At 53.1% G+C, this 19,877-nt stretch overlaps 4 protein-coding genes and 1 non-coding gene across 5 annotated transcripts; 2 read left to right on the top strand and 3 right to left on the bottom strand.

The window, feature by feature from the left end:
* Window positions 1-423: 423 nt before the first annotated feature.
* B0H65DRAFT_132227 (uncharacterized protein) lies at window positions 424-3,067 on the top strand. The gene has a single exon (XM_062820820.1). The coding sequence runs from the start codon at window positions 834-836 to the stop codon at window positions 2,568-2,570; it is 1,737 nt and encodes a 578-aa protein (XP_062685019.1). The 5' UTR covers window positions 424-833; the 3' UTR covers window positions 2,571-3,067.
* A 1,802-nt stretch (window positions 3,068-4,869) lies between these two features.
* Window positions 4,870-7,009, bottom strand: B0H65DRAFT_132186 (MBOAT, membrane-bound O-acyltransferase family-domain-containing protein). The gene is made up of 3 exons (XM_062820818.1): window positions 6,626-7,009; window positions 5,010-6,570; window positions 4,870-4,933 (listed from the first exon to the last, which is right to left on the bottom strand). Exons 1-3 carry the CDS (start codon window positions 6,778-6,780, stop codon window positions 4,907-4,909), a joined length of 1,743 nt encoding a protein of 580 aa, XP_062685018.1. The 5' UTR covers window positions 6,781-7,009; the 3' UTR covers window positions 4,870-4,906.
* Window positions 7,010-10,641: 3,632 nt separating this feature from the next.
* B0H65DRAFT_132147 (kinase-like domain-containing protein) lies at window positions 10,642-13,217 on the top strand. The gene is made up of 2 exons (XM_062820817.1): window positions 10,642-12,489; window positions 12,543-13,217. Exons 1-2 carry the CDS (start codon window positions 10,743-10,745, stop codon window positions 13,127-13,129), a joined length of 2,334 nt encoding a protein of 777 aa, XP_062685017.1. The 5' UTR covers window positions 10,642-10,742; the 3' UTR covers window positions 13,130-13,217.
* A 1,026-nt stretch (window positions 13,218-14,243) lies between these two features.
* On the bottom strand, window positions 14,244-14,315 carry B0H65DRAFT_t102. The gene has a single exon. It is a non-coding gene; the product is annotated as a tRNA-Arg (tRNA).
* A 1,482-nt stretch (window positions 14,316-15,797) lies between these two features.
* Window positions 15,798-17,979, bottom strand: B0H65DRAFT_507100 (Hsp90 protein-domain-containing protein; the record flags this gene model as incomplete). The annotated part of the gene is made up of 2 exons (XM_062828113.1): window positions 15,798-17,651; window positions 17,716-17,979. 2 exons carry the CDS (start codon window positions 17,977-17,979, stop codon window positions 15,798-15,800), a joined length of 2,118 nt encoding a protein of 705 aa, XP_062685016.1.
* Between the last annotated feature and the right edge of the window lie 1,898 nt (window positions 17,980-19,877).

The following is a 19,877-nucleotide window of genomic DNA, read 5'->3' as shown; positions in this document are numbered from 1 at the left end:
CTTGAACCATAGCACCACGCACTCGACCCTGGCACGACATCAAAGTGCAGGTGACCTTGGCTTGGCCGTCCTCGACCTTTCACCTTCCGCGCATACCGTACCTTGCTCAGTCCACTTCTCCATCTTCTTCAGACTTCGTTTCCGACCTTCAGTTCCCCGTTTTCCACTTCCAGTTCGTGTCGTCGACGCGGCATTGTCCGTTGGGATCTACCAATACATACTCTACCGTCTTTTAATCATTGATCACCGCCTTTGGTTGCACGACAAATCCAGCACCAGAAACAACAACACCACGAGCCCCACTCCGGTCGGCCAGTCTCCAGATCCCCGAGATCCCCTCCCCCCTAACGATTCCCCCCTGTGGCTCCCTTGGCCCTGCACGAGCACAGCTAGACACAACACTGCAACCACTAGACAACGGTCCACACTATAGCCAGTCAGATCACGACGACCAGCACCTATACCTACCGCTACCGCCCCCCAGAAGCCGCCCTCCAACTTTCCCTCCACGCTTTCTTTCTTTCGCCTCAATTCCCGTCTTTCACTTCTCTGCGCCCACAGCCGCACCCGTTTTGCCCCTCCAACCGCGCGCCAGCCTCGCAATCCCTACCGCCTCATACTTCTACGCCTCCCAACCCCAGGGACATATACAACTCTCCCTCGGGCTCTTACGACAATCCCACGCCTTTCAATGCTTTAGTTGCTCTGTCTTGACGGACGCCTGGTGCCTTCTTGTCAAGTCACATATCCTTTGCCCGTTCACTTTTCGACAAGCTCTCACCTCAAACACCAACCTTCGAGTCAACGCTACCTTACCAATTCTCTTCATCACCATGTCTTCTCTTCCTCCCGACCCGTGGCAGGTCCTCGGCATCGCAAAGACGGCAGACAAGACTGAGATCCGGACAGCATACCGAAAATTGGTCCTCAAGTGTCATCCAGACAAGGTCCAAGATCCGACTCTGAAAGCTGAGAAGCAAGACGAGTTCCAAAAAGTCCAGCAAGCCTATGAGCTTCTCAACAACGACGAAGAGAGGGCAAAGTATGAGCATCAGGTTCGAATGAATGAACTCAACCAACAAAAGGCACGGGCTACCTCAAAGAGCGCGGCTCATTCCCCAGCTGCTCGATCATCTCCCAGGCACAAGGAGTTCGCTTTCACTCAAACGCCAGAGCGTTCCTCTCACAGGACAACGACATCAAGCAGGGAGAAGATGTACTTTCAACCCTCGCGCTCTCACGAGGAAGTTCCTACTTCTCGCTTCGCGGACATGAACTTCAACGAAGAGAGACGTGCTCGTCGAGCAACTAGTTATGAGAAGCAACCAAGACACGAGGACGAGAGGCCCTCGAGGCGCGAAGAGGAAAAGGCATCCAGACGTGAAGATGAAAGGCCCTCAAGGCGCGAGGAGGAGAAACCACTAAGACGAGAAGAGGAGAAGTCGAAGGACAAGCGCAAGGATGAAGAGGAGAAGAAGGCGAGGCGCCAGAGGGACTTGGATAGGCAGCTGGAAGATTTGGCTGATCCCGGCCGCAAGGCGGAGAAGAAGAAAACCGATAGGGAACGGGACAGAGTTGAGAAGGAACGAAAATTGGAGGAGAAATCCCGGCGGCACAAGGGTCCCTCGATTGAAGTCATGGAGGATCCAGAGGAGCCTCCCAAATCAGACAAGAAATCCGCAAGGTCTTCGGGCAAGAAATACACCGAGACTAAGGAGCGCGAACGGGATGGTTCCCGCTCCCGCGAGTATGACTATGGGCGAGAAAAGTCGGCCTCCCGTCCCGCTGCCGGTCCTGTTGCCGATGATCCGCTGGAAAAGGCAAAACTATATATGATGAGCAAGGGTACCAAAGTTCCTGAACTGGATCGGATGCACGACAGAATTCCGAAGCTGGGGAGAGCCCAAACTTACAGTTACAAGACTGAAGTACCCCGTCCTCCCCAGGCTGACTACGATGACGAAGAAGTCCCGCGATCATCTGCTCGACCCCGTCGATCCTCCCAGGAGACCCCAGCAAGGTCTAAGGAGAGCCCGCACATCGTCGATGCTTCGCCTCGCCTTACTCCGGTCAACGTCAAGGCTTCAAAGTCTCCTGGCGTCCCTCCGCCTCAGGTTTCTCCCTCTCGCCCCCTATATCGATCACAAACGACCAACGAAGTACATTCTGGGCATCAATTTCATCCACCGCCCATGACACGGCATACTACTTGGGCTCCTAGCTCTGACCGACATTTTGATAACGTCTACCATAACGACTCAGATGATGATTACGGCCGCCATCATCGTTCACGTTATGCGGACTCCCCTTCTGATGGAGTACGGTACAAAGCGGATGGGGGCAGGAGCTCGAGGCGCGATGAGCCAACATACCCCAAGGTTTACTCACGAGCAAATTCCGCCACACGAGTTGCCCCTGATCTCTACGGACCTCCACGCATATACTCGACCTCGGGTATGAACGTGAAAGAGGGCAAGAGATTCGAGCTGAATGAGGTGAATTTCTCACCTCTCCCCTACGCCACCAGGCCTTCTCCTTCTCGAGACCATTCCTACCAAATCCGCACTTAAGGCATCTTTAACCCGACAACTTTGTTTTTCTATTTCTCTGGGCTTCTTTTTCCTTTGTTTTCGGCAGGTGTTTGCAACGGCTTGCATTGAATGGGTCATCGGGGTACGGTGTTTGGTTTGGATATCGATCGGTTGATTTTCTCCTTTTATACTACTCATATATGGGGGACGAAACCCGGTAAAGAGACAGTAACGACACGTCTACGTTTCATACATCGCATGATCTGGGATTTATTGGGATATGATTTGGGGCACGAGGTAGAGGACTCAAAGCCATGACACGGGGAGGAAACGGACGCGTGGGAAACGCGCTGGGACAAAGGTCAAGGATAGCATCGGGAAATGCCGCGCATGATGATGAAGCAATAGGAATTGCTTTTCTTGGGGTTCACTTGTTTTTCTCTGTTTTCTGGTTGTATCTAAGGCACGGGAATGGCGATATAGCGTACCTCATACAAACATACCAACGTTTTGGATGCCCTTGATCGGACGGGATCCTATCACAACAACAGCGATCCCTCTTCAACATTCCAAACTGTGAACTTCTGCAATCTCAACGGCATACAAAGATGAAACAACGAGCCGCGGGCGGACATACAGGACCTAGGGCGACGTGAGGAAAATAATCCTGGATATGGAACACTTAATCCGTCTGACTAGCGGCGGATAGGAGTTCGAATAAGTCACGGTGTTTCCCTTTCCCGTTTGTATCTCTCCAACTGTCGAGACTGGATACCAGATATCAACGAAGAATACAGTCATGTAAGGGGAGAAGGGATCAAAGCGAGATGGGCTAGGTCAATACTGAGGAGATTTTATAGATATATCGTGTATCTCTTGTTTCTGTCTTCTTAGTTTCAACTTCTTGCCTATCTATTATTCCCCCCCTTATGGCAGTAATTTACTTTACTTCCAACAGACAGAGATTCTTCATTAATCCTTGGAGGCAGGCACCGTGATTGTGCTCGACGACGATGCGAGAGAGCGAGACCTGGTCGAGGGGAACGGTAAGTACCTACTTTCGGCTTTCGTTAAAGAACAAAAAGCGACTCCGACAGTCTAGTCTACACATTGCCTCCAGATAACCAAATCATGGGCACTCACTCGCCTATCTGATATCTCACGTCGTACATCAACAAGCCGATAGCCTAAGTCTAGGTCCCACCCAGCCTTCAGTTGTCGTCAGCCAGCCGAGAATGGAAATCCGGACGCCGTGAAATAAGCTGAACCCTACCTAGTCTAGCCCAGCCTGATGCTGTCGTTGTTGCCCTCAACCAGCAAGCAAGCTTGACCGCGGACTGACGGGAGTGACAACTTTTGAAAATTGGCAGTCGCGACCCAGGGTGATTACCGGAGTGAGTGCAGGTGTCCAGGAGGGACATTCTGCAAACTCCGTCTTCGTTTCCCCTTGTTCTTCCACTTGTACCCCAACCGCCGTCTTCATCTCAACAGGAGGCAAGTACTCATACTGCGGTGTCCATATCCTAACGCGTCACGCACTGGGTAGCGTAGGTACATATACCAAACTTCCCACTCCTTCCTTCCGAGGAAACTCATGGGCTCCCATTGTATGGGACGCCGTGTAGTCCGGGTAGTTCGTCCCGCTGCCTTGTTAAATCCTGGAGCACATGCGTTCACTCCTCACTTCGAGCAGGTAACAACAAATCCTTTTCCCCTCTTCCCTTCCACTGCCTCATCTCCTTTCCATCCTTTTTTTTTCTTTATGGCTTTGCTACAACTGTTACAAGCTGGGGCGTCCAAGGGGGGAATTCTACGAATTTCTTCGTTTCGTCTCTCTTTATAAAGTTGTTCTTATCCTCTCTGACGTCTTCCCCTTCGAGCTTGTTTGCTGCTGTCACTTCCTATGATACAAGATTTCGTAAGAGAGGAGATTCGGTATGGTTATAAAACACTATGTATATACCAGATTATATATAACGGGTATCTGTAGTAGTCTATGAACAAAGAACATTTTGCTCCTAAAGCGACAAGGCAAGACAAAACACCTTACAACAACTTTACTCTGATGCACCACCGAACCGATTCGCTGACGATTATATCAAGCCAAGGCGCCCCTTTCATGAAAACAGAGCGACCGCCGCCGGATAAACTCGCCTGGTGTGGTGTTGAATCCAATGCGTATGTTTATGTTGTGTTATGTATATGCAAAACGAGAATTTCAAACGCTTTGCTTTTCTTCGTTCTTCTTTCCTCCTCCTCCTCTTTCATGTCAGACGCCGACGCCACCTGTATGATGGTATAGTATGGTATAATATAGTATGTGCAGTAATGTCGACCGGAAAGACCGGAGAAAAGGACAACGCAAGTCGGAGTAATTATACCAACACGTAAAGCGAGCAAATCTATTCATCCCAACCGTTAGTAAATCCTTAAATCGACAACAATAGAAAGGCAAAGGAAAGGAGGAGAAACACTCACCAAACTCAACCCCAAAATCATACTACACCAAAAGCACACATTATTCAACGTCTTCTTCCCCCTGACCAACTTGGTCCTCTGCAGCATCACAATCGGCAACTGGAGCATCTGGCAAATGAAGCCATACCCTCTTATCTTCTTAGTGATACACGCCATGACGATCTCGTGGCCCACGGCCGAGATCAAGAACGTAATCACCGTCGCATAAGCCCTGCCGACATGCGGCCTGCTGACGCTGTACACGTGCCTCCTGAGAAAGTTGTACACGGGCACGTTCCATTCCCGGGAAAACTCCATCCAGTCGGTGCTGTTCCACCAGTCCGAGTAGAAGTGGCGGTCGGCAAAGTGCGTGATCTCGGCGAAGGCGCCGAGGACGTACTCGAAGATGACGAGGAAGACGAGCAAGAAGGTGAGCATGAAGGGGAACAGCAGCCAGGAGATGGTCTCGGCTAGGATGAGGAGGACTTCGAGCGCCGTCAAGGGACCGGATTCGCCGGCGGCGGCGCGCAGCGCAGGGTCGAGACGGATGGAGGCGTCGGTCAGCGCGGGCAGGATGAACTCCTCCGAGATGACGGTCAGCAAAAAGATGCAGCCGAAGACGGCCAGGATCTTGGACAGCAGGTTCTGCCAGTCGATGGCGGCGGTGCGCGGGTACTCGATCTCGTAGCACAGCGTCGGGCAGCAGAGGTAGTCGAGGTAGTTGGCCCACGTCAGGTTGGACGGGTACGTGATGTTGCCCATGGGCGAGGTGAGTTCGCGGGCGAGGTCCTCGCGGAGCTGGGCGACCTCGTCGTCCTCGTTGGGGGTGCTGATCTCCTTGGTGTCCTTGCCATTGGCTTCGGCGGCGGCGGCTTCGGCCGCGCGCTGCTTGGGGCTGGCGACCGTGCCCATGGGGTTTTCGGGGGTCGGGTAGAGGTAGGCCGGGGCCTTGGAGGCGGTGGCCGGGTCGTCGAGCGCCCGGAGACGCTTCTCCGTCTCGGACAGGTGGCCCATGTAGAACGAGTACGAGTGCATCTTCATGAGAAGCACCATGGTGTGTAGCAGCAGGAACACCTGAGCGGTCCATGTCCACTCGAGCCAGAAGGGGATGATGATCCAGATGGCTAGCCAGATGGCTTGGTAGATGCTCTGGATGGCCATGCCGCCCTTGGCCCAGGTCAGGACGCCGCCGGCGGGGGCAGCGCGAAAGACCTTGTGTAGCGGGAGGGATACAGCGGTGGTGGCAACCATCAGGAAGTCAGCAATGGCAAGATGCCAAAGCTTGACGGTGAAGAGCCCCCAGATCTGGACACGCAGTGGGTAGCCCGTATCTTTGATGTTGCGCAGGCCGGTGGTGATGGCCATGATGGCCAGGCCGATCCAGAAGAGATTGAAGAAGCCATGGAAGTCGCGGTAGTCGCTGTTGGGATCGAAGTGGGAGACTCGGCTCGCGAACTCTATCGTGGGGAAGATACGGCGGCGTTGTTCGGCGCGGACTTGCTTGCGGGCGGTCGAGAGGGACTGGATGGACGGGGGAGCATCGGGCGGAATCGGGGTCGAGCGGCCGCTGCTTTGACCGGCACTGACAGAAGATCAGTTAGCATTCTGGAGAGATGTCCCGTAAAAGTTGGTCGTACCTGGTAGCTCCGGTACCGTTTGCATGGTCGCTATCGCCATTTGCGTCGTGGGAGAGTTGGGAGACCTGAGTATGCAAGGGTTTCCGTGGTCGAGGCCGGAGAATGTTGTCGCCTTGGCCGGCGAAGGCGTCCGCTGATGTTGATGTGGATGTCATGCTCCTTCTTCCCCAACTGGTGTAAGTATGTCGTCGTATGTATGTATAAGGCGGTGCCTTGCTTTAGTCTTCAGATGAAGCCGGCTGCTTTCTGCAGGTGCTTCTGGACGGTAAAGACTGATGATGCCAGGAACACAGGCACAGACAGTAGGGACGAAAGGAGAAGTTCAGGGTCGATTCGGTCAGACCCCTTGAATCATGCACCGGGAATGACGAAAGAACCGAGAGTTTAAAAATGTTTCTGATAATTTGCGAAACCTGGGAGCTTGCTTCTGTCCAATGCCAAGCTGTGGTGACACCTCACCCCGCGGTCGTCTGAGGTCCTTGCTATTCTAGATGTCAAAGTCTGGTGGATGGTTCATTGTTCTCCCTTCTCAGTACCCTTTCAGTGATATAAGATAAGGGAAGCTCTCGTCAGGCTTCCACTTGTCAGGTTAAATCCCAAGATGCAAGTCATTGATGCACGACCCAGCGACAGGCGTTAGTACACGTTTGGGCTGGCAAGCTTCAAGCATTCAAGCCTGGAAGGTAATTCCGACAAGTGTAAAGTGCAAGCTGTTATGTTTAGAGACCTCCGCTGGCCGGCGGCAGTCCAAGTCGCAATACGTCACTTCCACGTGACTGTAGCAGGGATTAGGGAAGTTGAAGGAGGTGATGATAGCATCGATAACCATCTCGGACCTAAAAATGTAAAATGCGATTCGGGTAATCGGAAATCACTTGAGCTCTCCAAATCTTGCAAGCATGGTGATCCTCCCAAATCCGGACGGACATATTCCAAATTGGAATAACACTCATCCAAGCAAACCCTCGATTGCGGTTGAATGTTGAAGGCACAACGGGAAGGGCCGTTCTTTTATACGTCTTCGGCAGCCCTGTACGCTGTGGACGCATTGTCCTTTTAGATACAAACATCTCGGGTCCCTGACCATGGACCATGCCGTGAGGGGCGGCCCAGGGACGCGGATGACTTGTCCGGGCAACGGAGAGCTCAGCGCAGAAAATTGTCGAGTTCAACATGGTGGGGATCGTGGGGACAGAGCCAAGTCGCGATCACCGGCATCGACATTGACATCATTCGGGGAAAAGCTCTCTTTTACCTTGTCCAGTCATAGCTCGTGAGCCTGGGCTGTCGGACATTCTCGGTGGAAGTCATGTCCTGCCATTCAACCTGCCAACAGGACTCTCTTGGTTGATCCCGTGCGCAGGATCTTTTGGATTTTTGGGGTCAATGGGATCAGGGTAGCAATTGTCGTCCCCTTCCAGAACCTGAAGGGCGCGCAGCCAATTAATTCGGCGGGTTAGACATCGTGCGAATGTGGTGCGGCCCAGAGAGTCAAAGTCGAACCAGAGGAACTGGTGATTCGTTCTCAATCGAACTGAGGAGGCTTGCTTGCTTGTCCAACGCCAAGGTCTAAAGGCCGATCCCGGCTCAGGTCTTATCAACTTGATACTCGCTATCTTGGGGATATGTTAGGTATCTTGGATCAAAGATACACCACGGAGGGCTATATCTTTTGTGGCTATCAAGTGGCAGCCTGGCCGCTCCGAATTGGTGAGCCCCGAGATAAGGCAGATCTTGTTCATGTACCAGGACGTGGAGTTGCCGCAGGAAAAAGGAACCCCAGTATCGGGTACCTCACTACATCGTGGTATCTGGGGCCGGCGATTGGGCATCTGGCGTGGGAATTTGGGCTGCAACACATGTGTAACAGCGAACTGAACAACTATAGAACAATCAACAAGACCGAATTCCGTTGATTGCCGTGATTCATTGCAAGATGACCATCATCCTCAAAATGTTCAGAAGAAGCGCCTTCCGGACCAGGGTTTAGCCTAGTGCGGTTCTTCAGCACGCAAACCGGTGGACCCCCCTTGGCACCCAATTGACAATCCCTGGGGACGGAAGGCATCGCCAGACTATTTTCCTGAACAAGGGAACTCTCATTTCCATTCCGACCATCTCTCGATGAATTCTGACTAGTCTCGGTGCTACATGGTAAAATAACATCATTTGCAGTCTGGTCACTCTGGTCGGATTCGTCGAGATGACACGCTGGTTGCGTCCCGTTCCGAGTGTCGAACCAGTCTCTTTGTTCTGGAAAAAGTGTTAGTGGTCCACCGGGACAGCTAGCAACCGTGATGCAATGTCCATCCCTACTAATAAGTCAAATTAAACAGAAAGGACGTGACAATGGTCACCTGGCATGCTAACATTACTAGACCACAATACTGGCGTGGGATCCGTGCTTTGGGGATATGAGCATTATTGAGCGCCGTGGGCCATAATGTTCAATTTCCAGACATTGGCTATTCTAGTCTTCATCACGTTATCACCTGACGGCATGTTCCACTTGGATTTGTGCTTGTTTTCGAATCGACGTTAACGTTACCTCCATCCTGTTGGCAGTTGGCCCACCCACTGCCTAGAACCCCGCGCGCGGCGACAAGGTCGAGATTGAGGAGGCTCATCAGTCACCACGGGAAGAAGTCGCGATACCTTCCACCACTCCTTCCTTGTCAGCTTCAGTTGCCTCGAGAGGTGCCTAGACTCTAGTAAGTGCGCAGCAGTGCTCGGCTGCCCGTATCGGGTGCCGCTGCTACCTACTGCGACGACAGCCTGCCACTGCTGCACGCTGTGACTGTCCTTCCCGTCCCTGGAAACTCCATCGCGACCCCCCGGGCAACACACCCCAGCCTGGCGTGCAGGTACCCTAGAAACAGCAGGCTAGGCGCGAAAGCGCATCGAACTCCCAACCCCGAAATCGACGCCAACAAGGGTCTGCGACAGCGGCAAAAGGCAGAAAGGGGAGAGAGGACCAAAAAAAAGTTCAACGGCCGGGGACGAGTCGACCTAGAACAAAAGGGATCAACACCCCAAATCCCGTCCGTCTCTCAATCCTGGAGTCCAAGCCCGTCGTCACCTCACATATCATTACCACCAGCGCAGCCACGCTCCTCTCCCTATCAACCTACGACATCAAGTGACGACGCTACCTACCTATCTATTTGCCTACCAGGACTACCTACAAGCCGAACTCAGGACTGGAGCGTATCGTATAACACAGCCTTGCCGGGCAAGTCACTCCGGGCATTCCCGTCCCACTGCGGTTCGGGCTTATACTGTTTTGGAATCGGGGGATTTTTGGTCCAGAGGGCCGAGTCGCCGACAAGTTGGCAAGTTTTGGGGCGGAGGAGATAAAACTCGGACCTGGACAAGCTGGGCTATCAGCAGGCCAGACAGCAGGGCGTAACCGAAGCTCTCATCACCTATCTATACATAGCGCTCCGGCATCATAGCGCGGAGCCCAAATCCGACAGCGGCCTACAAGGACCAGGACACACCCGAGTCTGCAATTCGCCAGCCTCTTGCATTTCCCCCAAATCCCTCCTGCTGCATCTCGACCCTCACACAGACGACCAGGAATTGCTGTTCTTGTAGGTACCCGGCAACCGAAAGGTACCTTGCTGCAGAGCGAATGCCGTAGGCCAGTCACTCGGTCACTTACACCAACCTAGGTACCTCGACATAGAGTCGTCGAGCTGTTAGCCTCGGGGTTCCACTTACACCCAGATCCCACCATTACCATCACCGACACCACTACGACCACTTGAAGGAGGCCTGACCCCGGTGGACAATTCATACAAAAGACGGGAGGCCCGATAACAAGTACCAGCTAGCCGCGGGTACCTGAAACGCCCTGTCGATATCAACCGTGGACGTGGACGTGGACGTGGACTGGCCGTGATTGTGGGCATGCAAGTAGCAGTCAAGACGTTCCAGGATCCGCAGCGCTGACCCGACGCAACCGCAAGTGCATCACCTGGGCAGAAAAGATCCCAGGACCGGCACCACAACAGAGGATCCCAGAGGACCACCCCGTGGGACCGCCCGTGGACCACCCGTGGACCAGGCCCGGAGGAGGACCACCACCAACCCGCACTACCAAGTACAAGCAACAATGTCCTCCAGAAACTCCCACTCGCATTTTTGCTCCTCCCCTCCTCCCCTCTCCTCCTCCTCCTTTCAGGAGGCTCCCTATGCACAAGGCGACGGTGATGCGCCTCGGAAAGACGCAGCAGCTGCTGTAGCTGCCGCAGGCTTCCTCAACGAGTACAATGCCCACCAACACTCGGCCCTCAACCTCGCACCGTCGCCCGAGTTGACCTCTGCCGAAACTCCGGCCGAACCTACGTCCGTCTCAACACCGAAGCGGGAACGCGCCGGCACCCTTGGCAGCAACCTTGATCAAATCCAGTTTCGGTCTCATACCATTGCTCCTTCACCCACCCTGCCGCGCTTTACATCTGATTCCACCCCTCCGAGACGTGCTGCGACTGTGGACAGCAACCTGCACTCGTCCCCGCTGGGTCGCCAGAACCTTCACTCGCCGAGTGGTCACAGGTTACGACTGCAAACCGAGATAAATCCCGTCGTAAATCCATTCACCAGCGACAGCTTAAACTTTGGAACCTTGACTTCTTCGCCGACACCTATAAGGTCGTCGCGTCCTTCTCTGACCTTGCACCACAAATCTTCCGCCTCTTCTCTCAGACCAATTTCTCGAACCCCAAGTCTGAGAGCCGGCAGTCTTCCGAATCCCTTCAGCCCTATCTCGGCAACGAGCTCCTGCTATCCTAGTCCCGTCATATCGGCTATGGGCGATGTTACACCCTTGCCATCACCTCTACTGCCCAGTGATTCACCAGGTCCGTGGAAGAAGTTAGGATATCAACAAACACACGACATAATACCAGAATCCCATCCAGTCGAAAACGCACCTTCTGCCAACAACCAAGTCTCGAACCCCACCGCAGCCATGGTCCTCCCTAAGAAGAAGTCATACGCCGGGCTCGGGTCCGGTCGCAGCGGAGCGGCGAACGATAGCGAGCATTTGCACACCCAGACAACATCGGCCTCGCATTCACGAGTCCGGAGTATTAGTGAGTACATTCCGGATCCGATGCATATTCCGAAGCGGATGTCGACCATCTCGGGAACCCGTGTCCGGCCCGAGCTGAAAAACGTGGAACCGGGATATGACGGCCACATGCGCCGGGAGCCCCACTTGTCCGGAGCGCGGGGTCTTGCGCCCCCCATTGAGAAGCCGCCGACACCCCCACCTAGCGAAGCTTCCCTGAGCGCCAACGACGTCTCATCACTTGCCGCTTTCGGAAACAAAGAATCCCATCACGAATATTTCGAGGCCTATGGAAAGCACGACCGGAAGCTGCGCCGCTGGCGCGCCATCAAGATGTTGGGTCAGGGCACCTTTAGCAGAGTCATGCTCGCCACAAGTCAGATATCACCATCGGACGATGAGGACTGCTCGCCTGGCACCGGCATGCATACCCCCGAGCCGACATATCATCACGACCGCCGCACTCTGGTTGCCGTCAAAGTTTGTGAGCATGGTCCCCGTGGCGGGGCTTCGGAGGACAGGATCGAGATGAGCTTGAAGCGAGAATTGGAGCTCATGAGGGTTTTGCAACATCCTTCTTTGGTTCAGCTCAAGGCTTGGAACATTGAGATGACGCGGGCCATCCTGGTGTTGAGTTACTGCCCCGGCGGAGACCTTTTCGACATTGCCAGTCGTCATCGCGACATTATGAGCCCGGCACTTTTACGCCGCATCTTTTCTGAGGTGGTCGGTGCAGTCAGCTATCTTCATTCGGAGAAGATTGTGCACAGGGATATTAAGCTAGAGAGTGAGTCTGACTATTTATGCGTCATTTTGTCTATTTCTAACCACATGTTACAGATGTCCTTGTCAATCTTACACCCGAGGAGCTCAGCACACCCACCGATTGGGCGACCTACCCTTACTCAGTCATCACCCTCACCGATCTCGGTCTCTCCCGCCGGGTCGCCGACGACGAAAAGCTCGAGACGAGATGCGGTTCGGACGACTACGCGGCCCCCGAAGTCATCATGGGCCAACCCTACGACGGCCGCGCTACTGACGCCTGGTCGCTGGGTGTCCTTCTCTACGCGCTTCTTGAAGGCAGGCTCCCCTTCGACCCGCCCCCCGGAGCCGGCGATTATGCCATGCAGATGCGCATGCGGAGTCGGACTAGTCATCGGATTGCCCGTGTCGAGTGGCGTTGGATCGAATACGGCGTCCCCAACGGCGAGGACGGTGAGGGCAAGCACGAGGCGGATCCCGCCAAATTCAGCGCCAAGGGCCTGCAGGGCGCCAGGGAAGTGGTCGAGGGCCTGCTGAGACGAGCGAGAACCAGATGGCCGCTTACCCAGGCTGCCGCGACCGAGTGGGTCAGCGGTGGCATTCAGGTCGAGGGAGGAATCCGGTTTAGGGAGGAGGACGATGGAGAGGAGGTCTCCCACTGATTCGTCGCTATGAGGTGTATCTCATATTTGGGGAGGTTTTTCTTTTTGTTGAACAAACTCTCGAGGGCTGAGTTTATAGCTCTCTTCTGCATTTGCTTGTCTTTTTAGCCTTGGCGGTTCTTGATTCTTCTTCTACTTCAACCACCACCACAACAACCCATTTTGCTTGTTCTTTATTATGATGAGATAACGAAAAGGGGTTTGGTGGAATTTCTTCGGTTTTGAGTGCCGGACAGGCGGGTTCGTGGGTAGTTACACTGGAACGGACACAAGGTTGGCATTTGGCTTTTCATAACTGCTACGATGGGTAGTGGTTCATACAGGGAGGTTGACGGACAACAATATGGATGGAGGGCGAGTGAGGGAGTGGTGTTGACAGAGGTTGGAAAGGTGATGGTAGGACTTTGCATCGAGTCACCAAAGACAGGGAAAACGACCGCGCGTTCGCTCTATCGGATCGGATATAGACGGGGTTTCTGAAGTAGACTCCCATATGGTTTTTACACTTATCAGATTACTATATGGAAAAGGCCTCCACGGATGATAGGGGAGTTGCATAGGCGGAAAATGAGAACAGTTTACGATTTTTAGTTGTGTGTTTCTGATCCGAGCTACGGTGATACGATGCTATGTCAAGGAAATCGATAGATAAAGTTGCATAGAAAGGGAGATGGCATCTTCACCATTCTACACAAAATGTATACTTAACTCGGAATGCTGCGCAACAACAGGTTCAACAGAACGAAAGAAAAACAAGGAAAGCCATGTGAAACCCAGTTCGACTGTAGCGTCCATGAACTACGAACAACATCCGTCACGGCTAGATGCCCCGAGCAAGCCACCAGAACCCGTTCCAATCCAATTCAGGGGGACAAACAAATGATCGATACCGAACTAATGAATTGCCACCTTCAAGCCACATACAACCCCTTTCCAGCTGAACCGGATGATGCTAACTCATCACAGCTTAACGAAAACAATCAAACATCAACCGCAGAAAAGGAAACAAAAAAAGGAAGAGAGAAGAAAAAAGAAGTTCATTTAAAAGTGGTGTTTGGTGGTGGTGCCAGGGAAAAGAGGGAAAAATGCGAAAAAGATGCAAAAAAATGAAAGTCGACCATCCTGGGACTCGAACCCAGAGCCTTTACCACCGGAAAGTAACGCGCTACCGTTGCGCCAAACGGCCGTTGTTGAATAATCGGTTGGGAGCTAGTACTTATGTAGGGCAGGCATGCACGCAGATTGCGGTGGGGTTAGTGAAGGGAAGGGAAGAGCGTGTGTAAAAGTCGACTGACTATTTTCCACCACAATCACTATGTACCACCAACATCAATAACCACAGCCACAACACTTGTGCAGCACAAGTTTTACTCTACCCGTTAAACAAACAGACCTACTATAATATTGTTGTACAGTTACTGGTGGAGACGACCAACCAAAGGCGTACTAGTAAGCTGCTTCGTCGACTGCCACTCATCGCACAGCAACTGAAAGGAAAGTAAGTGATGCACATCAGGATATACATACGTGATATACCGAAGTCTTAAGCCCTTCTTAATCTTGATCTTATTTTTCCATCAATCAACTTGAACATACGCATAGCTGGCTGTCTTACATACAACAAGCCGGAATGACTACTACCACATGTAGGAGTCTCCCCTACGACCTTTCCACTCCGCTCTGCTTTCGCCGTTTTCCTACCCGGTAGGTCTTCACGACCTCCATCCAGGCTATTATCGCTTCAAGTCGGGGGTCGCAGCCATCAATCAGCATCGAGTTGAGTCGTCGGCATCGGGTTCTGATCCATCCACATCGTCGACCTTCTTCGTTGAAGGTCTCGCTTACGCTCGTTCGTGCGCAGAGGACGCGAGCGTGGTTGTCAACCTCACTCACCGACCTTGACTTTCTGAAAAGTCCCCAATTTGGTGTCCTCACTGTTTCTTTGCGAGGCATAACCCACCATAACCATCACGTCGCTTTCATACACCCGTCTGGACGTCCCCCACGCTTCTTCGTTCGTCCTTCGCGCCTCCCCCGTCTTTTCCCTTCTCGTCAGCTGCACAGGCTCACACCTAAAACCTCCCGGGAATTCGGGAATTCAACCTTTCTCCAAGTTCAACCTTTCTCAACATAGCATCTTGGGTCATCTGTGCCTCCCCTCCTTCATCAACGCATCCCAGTCCCTCGAGATGTTTGGTTGGAACACGCGCGAATCTAGTGTTCAGATGAGAGAGATGTCGAAGAAATGTAAACTGCATGCTAAAACTTCGTTCTGCGTCAACCGCTGCGTCAGAAAGATCGGTCAGTGTAGGTCTGTACCATGCGTCTAATACCACCTCGTAAATGGCTTCAAGATATCGCAACGGACTTCCACATCTTTACACCAGAGGTCGCAAAGTTCACTGCATAGAGACTCAGTTTCCACGATCATGTCACATATCGCTATTGAAAGAATAAAGTTGCTTGTTCTCATCCATTGCATTCATGCTCTACCTCAAGACCAGACCAAACCATATGTTGTCATAGACTAAAGTACAGAGCCGGGGAATCTGAAAATTATGGAAAAGGCAAAGATGCAGAAGGGGCAACAAAATGCCCGTCAGTCAAACGAAAACCCAAACTCCGTCCCATAACCTTTTTCATTAAACTTTTGTAGTCATGAAATCGTTTAGTCAACCTCCTCCATGGCGGAGTCGCCAGTCTCGGCGGCGGGAACACCCTCAGCGGCAGCAGGGGCATCGGCAGCAGCCTCAGGCTCCTCATCGAGGTTGAGGCCGAGGGAGACGAGCTTGTGGATGCGCTCGGCGAAGCTAGCGGGCTCCTCAATGGTGAAGCCGGAGACGAGGAGAGAGGTTTCGTAGAGGAGCTGGACGATGGACTTGACAGTCTTGTCGTTCTCACCATCAGCCTCAACCTTCTTCTTGAGCTCCTTGATGATGGGGCTCTTGGGGGAGATCTCGAAGGTCTTCTTGGAAGACATGTAGCTGGACATGGAGGTGTCACGGAGGGCCTGGGCCTTCATGATACGCTCCATGTTGGCGGACCAGCCGAACTGGCCAGTGCGGATGGCGCAAGGAGAGCCGACGAGCTTGTGGGAGACGACGACCTTCTCGACCTTGTCGCCGAGAATGTTCTTAAGGGCCTTGGCGAGACCCTCGTACTCCTTCTCCTCCTCCTCACGCTGCTTCTTCTCCTCCTCGGTCTCCTCGAGCTCGAAGTCCTTGGTGATGTCAACAAGCTTCTTGCCCTCGAACTCCTTGAGCTGAGTCATGGCGTACTCATCAATGGGGTCAACAAGGAAGAGAACCTCGAAGTTCTTCTCCTTGAGGGCGTCAAGGAAGGGAGACTTGGAGACGGCCTTGATGGACTCGCCAGTGATGTAATAAATGTTCTTCTGGTGCTCGGGCATGCGAGCAACGTAGTCGGAGAGAGAGACCATCTCGTCACCAGACTTGGTGGAGTGGAAGCGGAGGAGCTTGGCGAGGGCGTTGCGGTTCTGGGCATCCTCGTGGATACCAAGCTTGATGTTCTTGGAGAAGGCAGAGTAGAACTTGTCGAACTGCTCCTTGTCCTCAGCAATCTCGTTGAAGAGCTCAATAGACTTCTTGACGATGTTCTTCTTGATGACCTTCATGATCTTGTTCTGCTGGAGAGTCTCACGAGACAGGTTGAGGGGGAGATCCTCAGAGTCGACAACACCCTTGATGAAGCTGAGCCACTCGGGGACGAGTTCGGTAGCATCGTCAGTGATGAAGACGCGGCGGACGTAGAGCTTGATGTTGCTCTTGGTCTTCTTGGTCTCGAAGAGGTCAAAGGGAGCGCGCTTGGGAACGAAGAGGATGGCGCGGAACTCGAGCTGACCCTCAACGGAGAAGTGCTTGACACCGAGGTGGTCCTCCCAGTCGTTGGAGAGGGACTTGTAGAAGGCAGCGTACTCCTCCTGGGTGATGTCCTGGGGGTTGCGAGTCCAGATGGGCTTCTGCTTGTTGAGCTCCTCCTCCTCGACCGTGACCTCCTTGATCTTCTTGACCTTCTTCTCCTTCTTCTTTTCCTCCTCCTCATCATCAACCTCCTCGATCTTGGGCTTCTTGTCTTCACCCTCCTCGGTGACCTCCTCGGCCTCCTCATCAGGAATCTCCTTCTCGATCTCCTTCTGGACGTGGAGGTAGATGGGGTAGGAGATGAACTCGGAGTGCTTCTTGATGACCTCCTTGATCCTGCTCTCGTTGAGGTAGTCAAGCTGCTCATCCTTCAGGTGGAGGATGATCTTGGTACCGCGGCCAAGGGGCTCACCCTCGGTGTCAGGTCTGATGGTGAAGGTACCACCAGCGGAAGACTCCCAGATGTACTGCTCGTCATCGTTGTGCTTGGAGACGACGGTAACTCTGTCGGCAACAAGGTAGGCAGAGTAGAAACCAACACCGAACTGACCGATCATGGAGATATCGGCACCAGCGGTGAGGGCCTCCATGAACTGCTTAGTACCGGAGCGGGCAATGGTACCAAGGTTGTTGACGAGGTCCTAAGCGTAATGAGTCAGCGCATTGTCACTTGCACAAACTGAGATTGAATCTAGGCAAACTTACAGCCTTGGTCATACCGATACCGGTATCCTTGATGGTGAGGGTCTTGTTCTCCTTGTTGGGGATGATGTCGATGCGGAGTTCCTTGCAGGAATCCAGCTTGCTGGGGTCCGACAGGGACTCGTAGCGGATCTTGTCGAGAGCATCGGAAGCGTTGGAGACAAGCTCACGAAGGAAGATCTCCTTGTTGGAGTAGACAGTGTTGATGATGAGGGAGAGAAGCTGAGAGATCTCAGCCTGGAACTCGAAAGTCTCGGGGGCCGACATGTTGGGCAGATTTGTGGGTGAAATGTGTGGGTATCTAAGCAGGGTCTGTTAGCGCACACGTCCTGGAGAAGTGCTGCAACTTTGGCGTTGGGATATGTACACGATGGTTTATCTACAATCGAAAGCGGGTAGAAGAACAACTGAGAGTTGTTGTTCTTGCGAGGTGGTGACGGAGGGGAGTGAGGGAAGGAGTGTAAGGCAAGGCTGAAGCGGGGGAGGGGGAGAGGAGGGGCAGTAAAATGGTTGACTCGCAACCTTCCCGTTCGAGAGAGGCACTGGGCAGCGGGTGAACTTACCAAAATGAAGTGCAAAGAAAAAGCGCTATTGTTCTGCTCCTCCAAAAAAAAGAGAGGATACTGCTGCAGGCACGATTCGAGAGAGGAAAGAGGAAAGTTGAGATTGGATTGGGAAGACTGAGGAACGAAGGGAAGAGCGAGAGGAGGGGGGCAGCAGTGGCATCTAAAATGTTCTTTGCGGCGGCCCCTGGGTCCTGGCTGTTGGCAGCAATAGAATTCGATGAGATTCTATCGTCCAGAATTCCATGGCCTTCCTCTGATTCGTTTGCGGCCGTTGCTTGCTATCCCCACACGACCCAAATCTGACATCTGATTGGCTGGAGGCCCGCAGGTAGAGGCGCGTCTTGGCTTCCTTGCGCTTCTCTCAAGAGGCTGCAGGAGCTCGAGAGGAGCTACCCCAGCTCGAGCCCAGTCCAACCCGCTCCGCTGAGGGGCAGCTCTTCCATCCGCATTTCTCAGCTGTTGCTCCCCTATCGTTGCCATTGCCCCCTTGCAAGCATTGGGGACTGAAATGACTCCAGAAATTGCACCATGATTCTGGATCTCCAAGCAAAGCTGGAGGCGAGTCGAGATGGCAGGCGTAAAACTCCCGATTAACTCCAATCATCTGGAGCCTTCTTCGTTCTACCAACATGATCTTCGGACGCCTCCTCCATCCCGCGATTGGGCAGCCAATGGGCAGAACGATCCAGAATGATCGAGGCCCCTGCAGTCATGGCAAGGCTGAACGACGGGAGCCCAGGCACCCCACGATCCGTCAACAAGGTGCCCTCGGTGCTGCGCGTGCTAACGTCCCGACCCGTCGCCCACGATTGACCAGCCACCTAGGTTTGGGGATTCGAGTTCGAGATTCTGCCTGTATCGAGAAGCCTCCGTGATTGTGGTTCTCGGCACTAGTGTATGCGTATGGGGAAATTCATCGGATCCGGCAAGGTCTCGACCGCTGCCATCGCGGCTGGGCATGATGGAGTCGGTGTTCGTCTCTTTTTCGACTTCGTATGAATGATGGTATCATGTCCTCTCAATCCACACATGATTCTCGCCAACTTCGATAACACTTGGCAGTGTGGCCTTGCCGAGCCCAGCCATTTATAGATTGCTGGTGTCCTCTTTTTGTCCGGTTGTCTCTTCATCTTCTATTTCATACAGCCATGATACTTCGGTCCTCTGACCCTTTTAGTTTGCGAAACTCTGATCGGCAATGCTCGAGTCCTCATGCCCATCTATAGCATGCTCGACGTCGATATCTCTTTGTCCAGGCTTGTTGTTTTTGTTCTCGTTTTGGATCGCCATATCTCGGGATGAACACCATGGAATGACCTCGAGTTCCCGAGACCGAGGTGGCTACTGTACTCGGTCTTCAACATGGACCTAACTCAACTGAAGGTTATTGATTTATCTTCAGCAAGATGCTGAATGGAATGCTGATTTCACGACCAAAATCAACCAAGGCAAAGCCAGAGAACATCATCACGTACCTCGCCATTCAACATTCCGTATCGACGGCACAAAGCTCCAGAGTGCAGCACGGCGTTTCACCACCACCACTACTTGGAAGAAGAAATATTCCAGCCTCAGATCAGTTGCATCGTTCGACCATCA

This window comes from Neurospora tetraspora (assembly GCF_033439725.1).
Source record: "Neurospora tetraspora strain CBS 560.94 chromosome Unknown B0H65scaffold_2, whole genome shotgun sequence".
Lineage (NCBI taxonomy): Eukaryota > Fungi > Ascomycota > Sordariomycetes > Sordariales > Sordariaceae > Neurospora > Neurospora tetraspora.
Note: the sequence above shows the minus strand (reverse complement) of the source record. Positions and strands in the feature narration are given on the sequence as shown.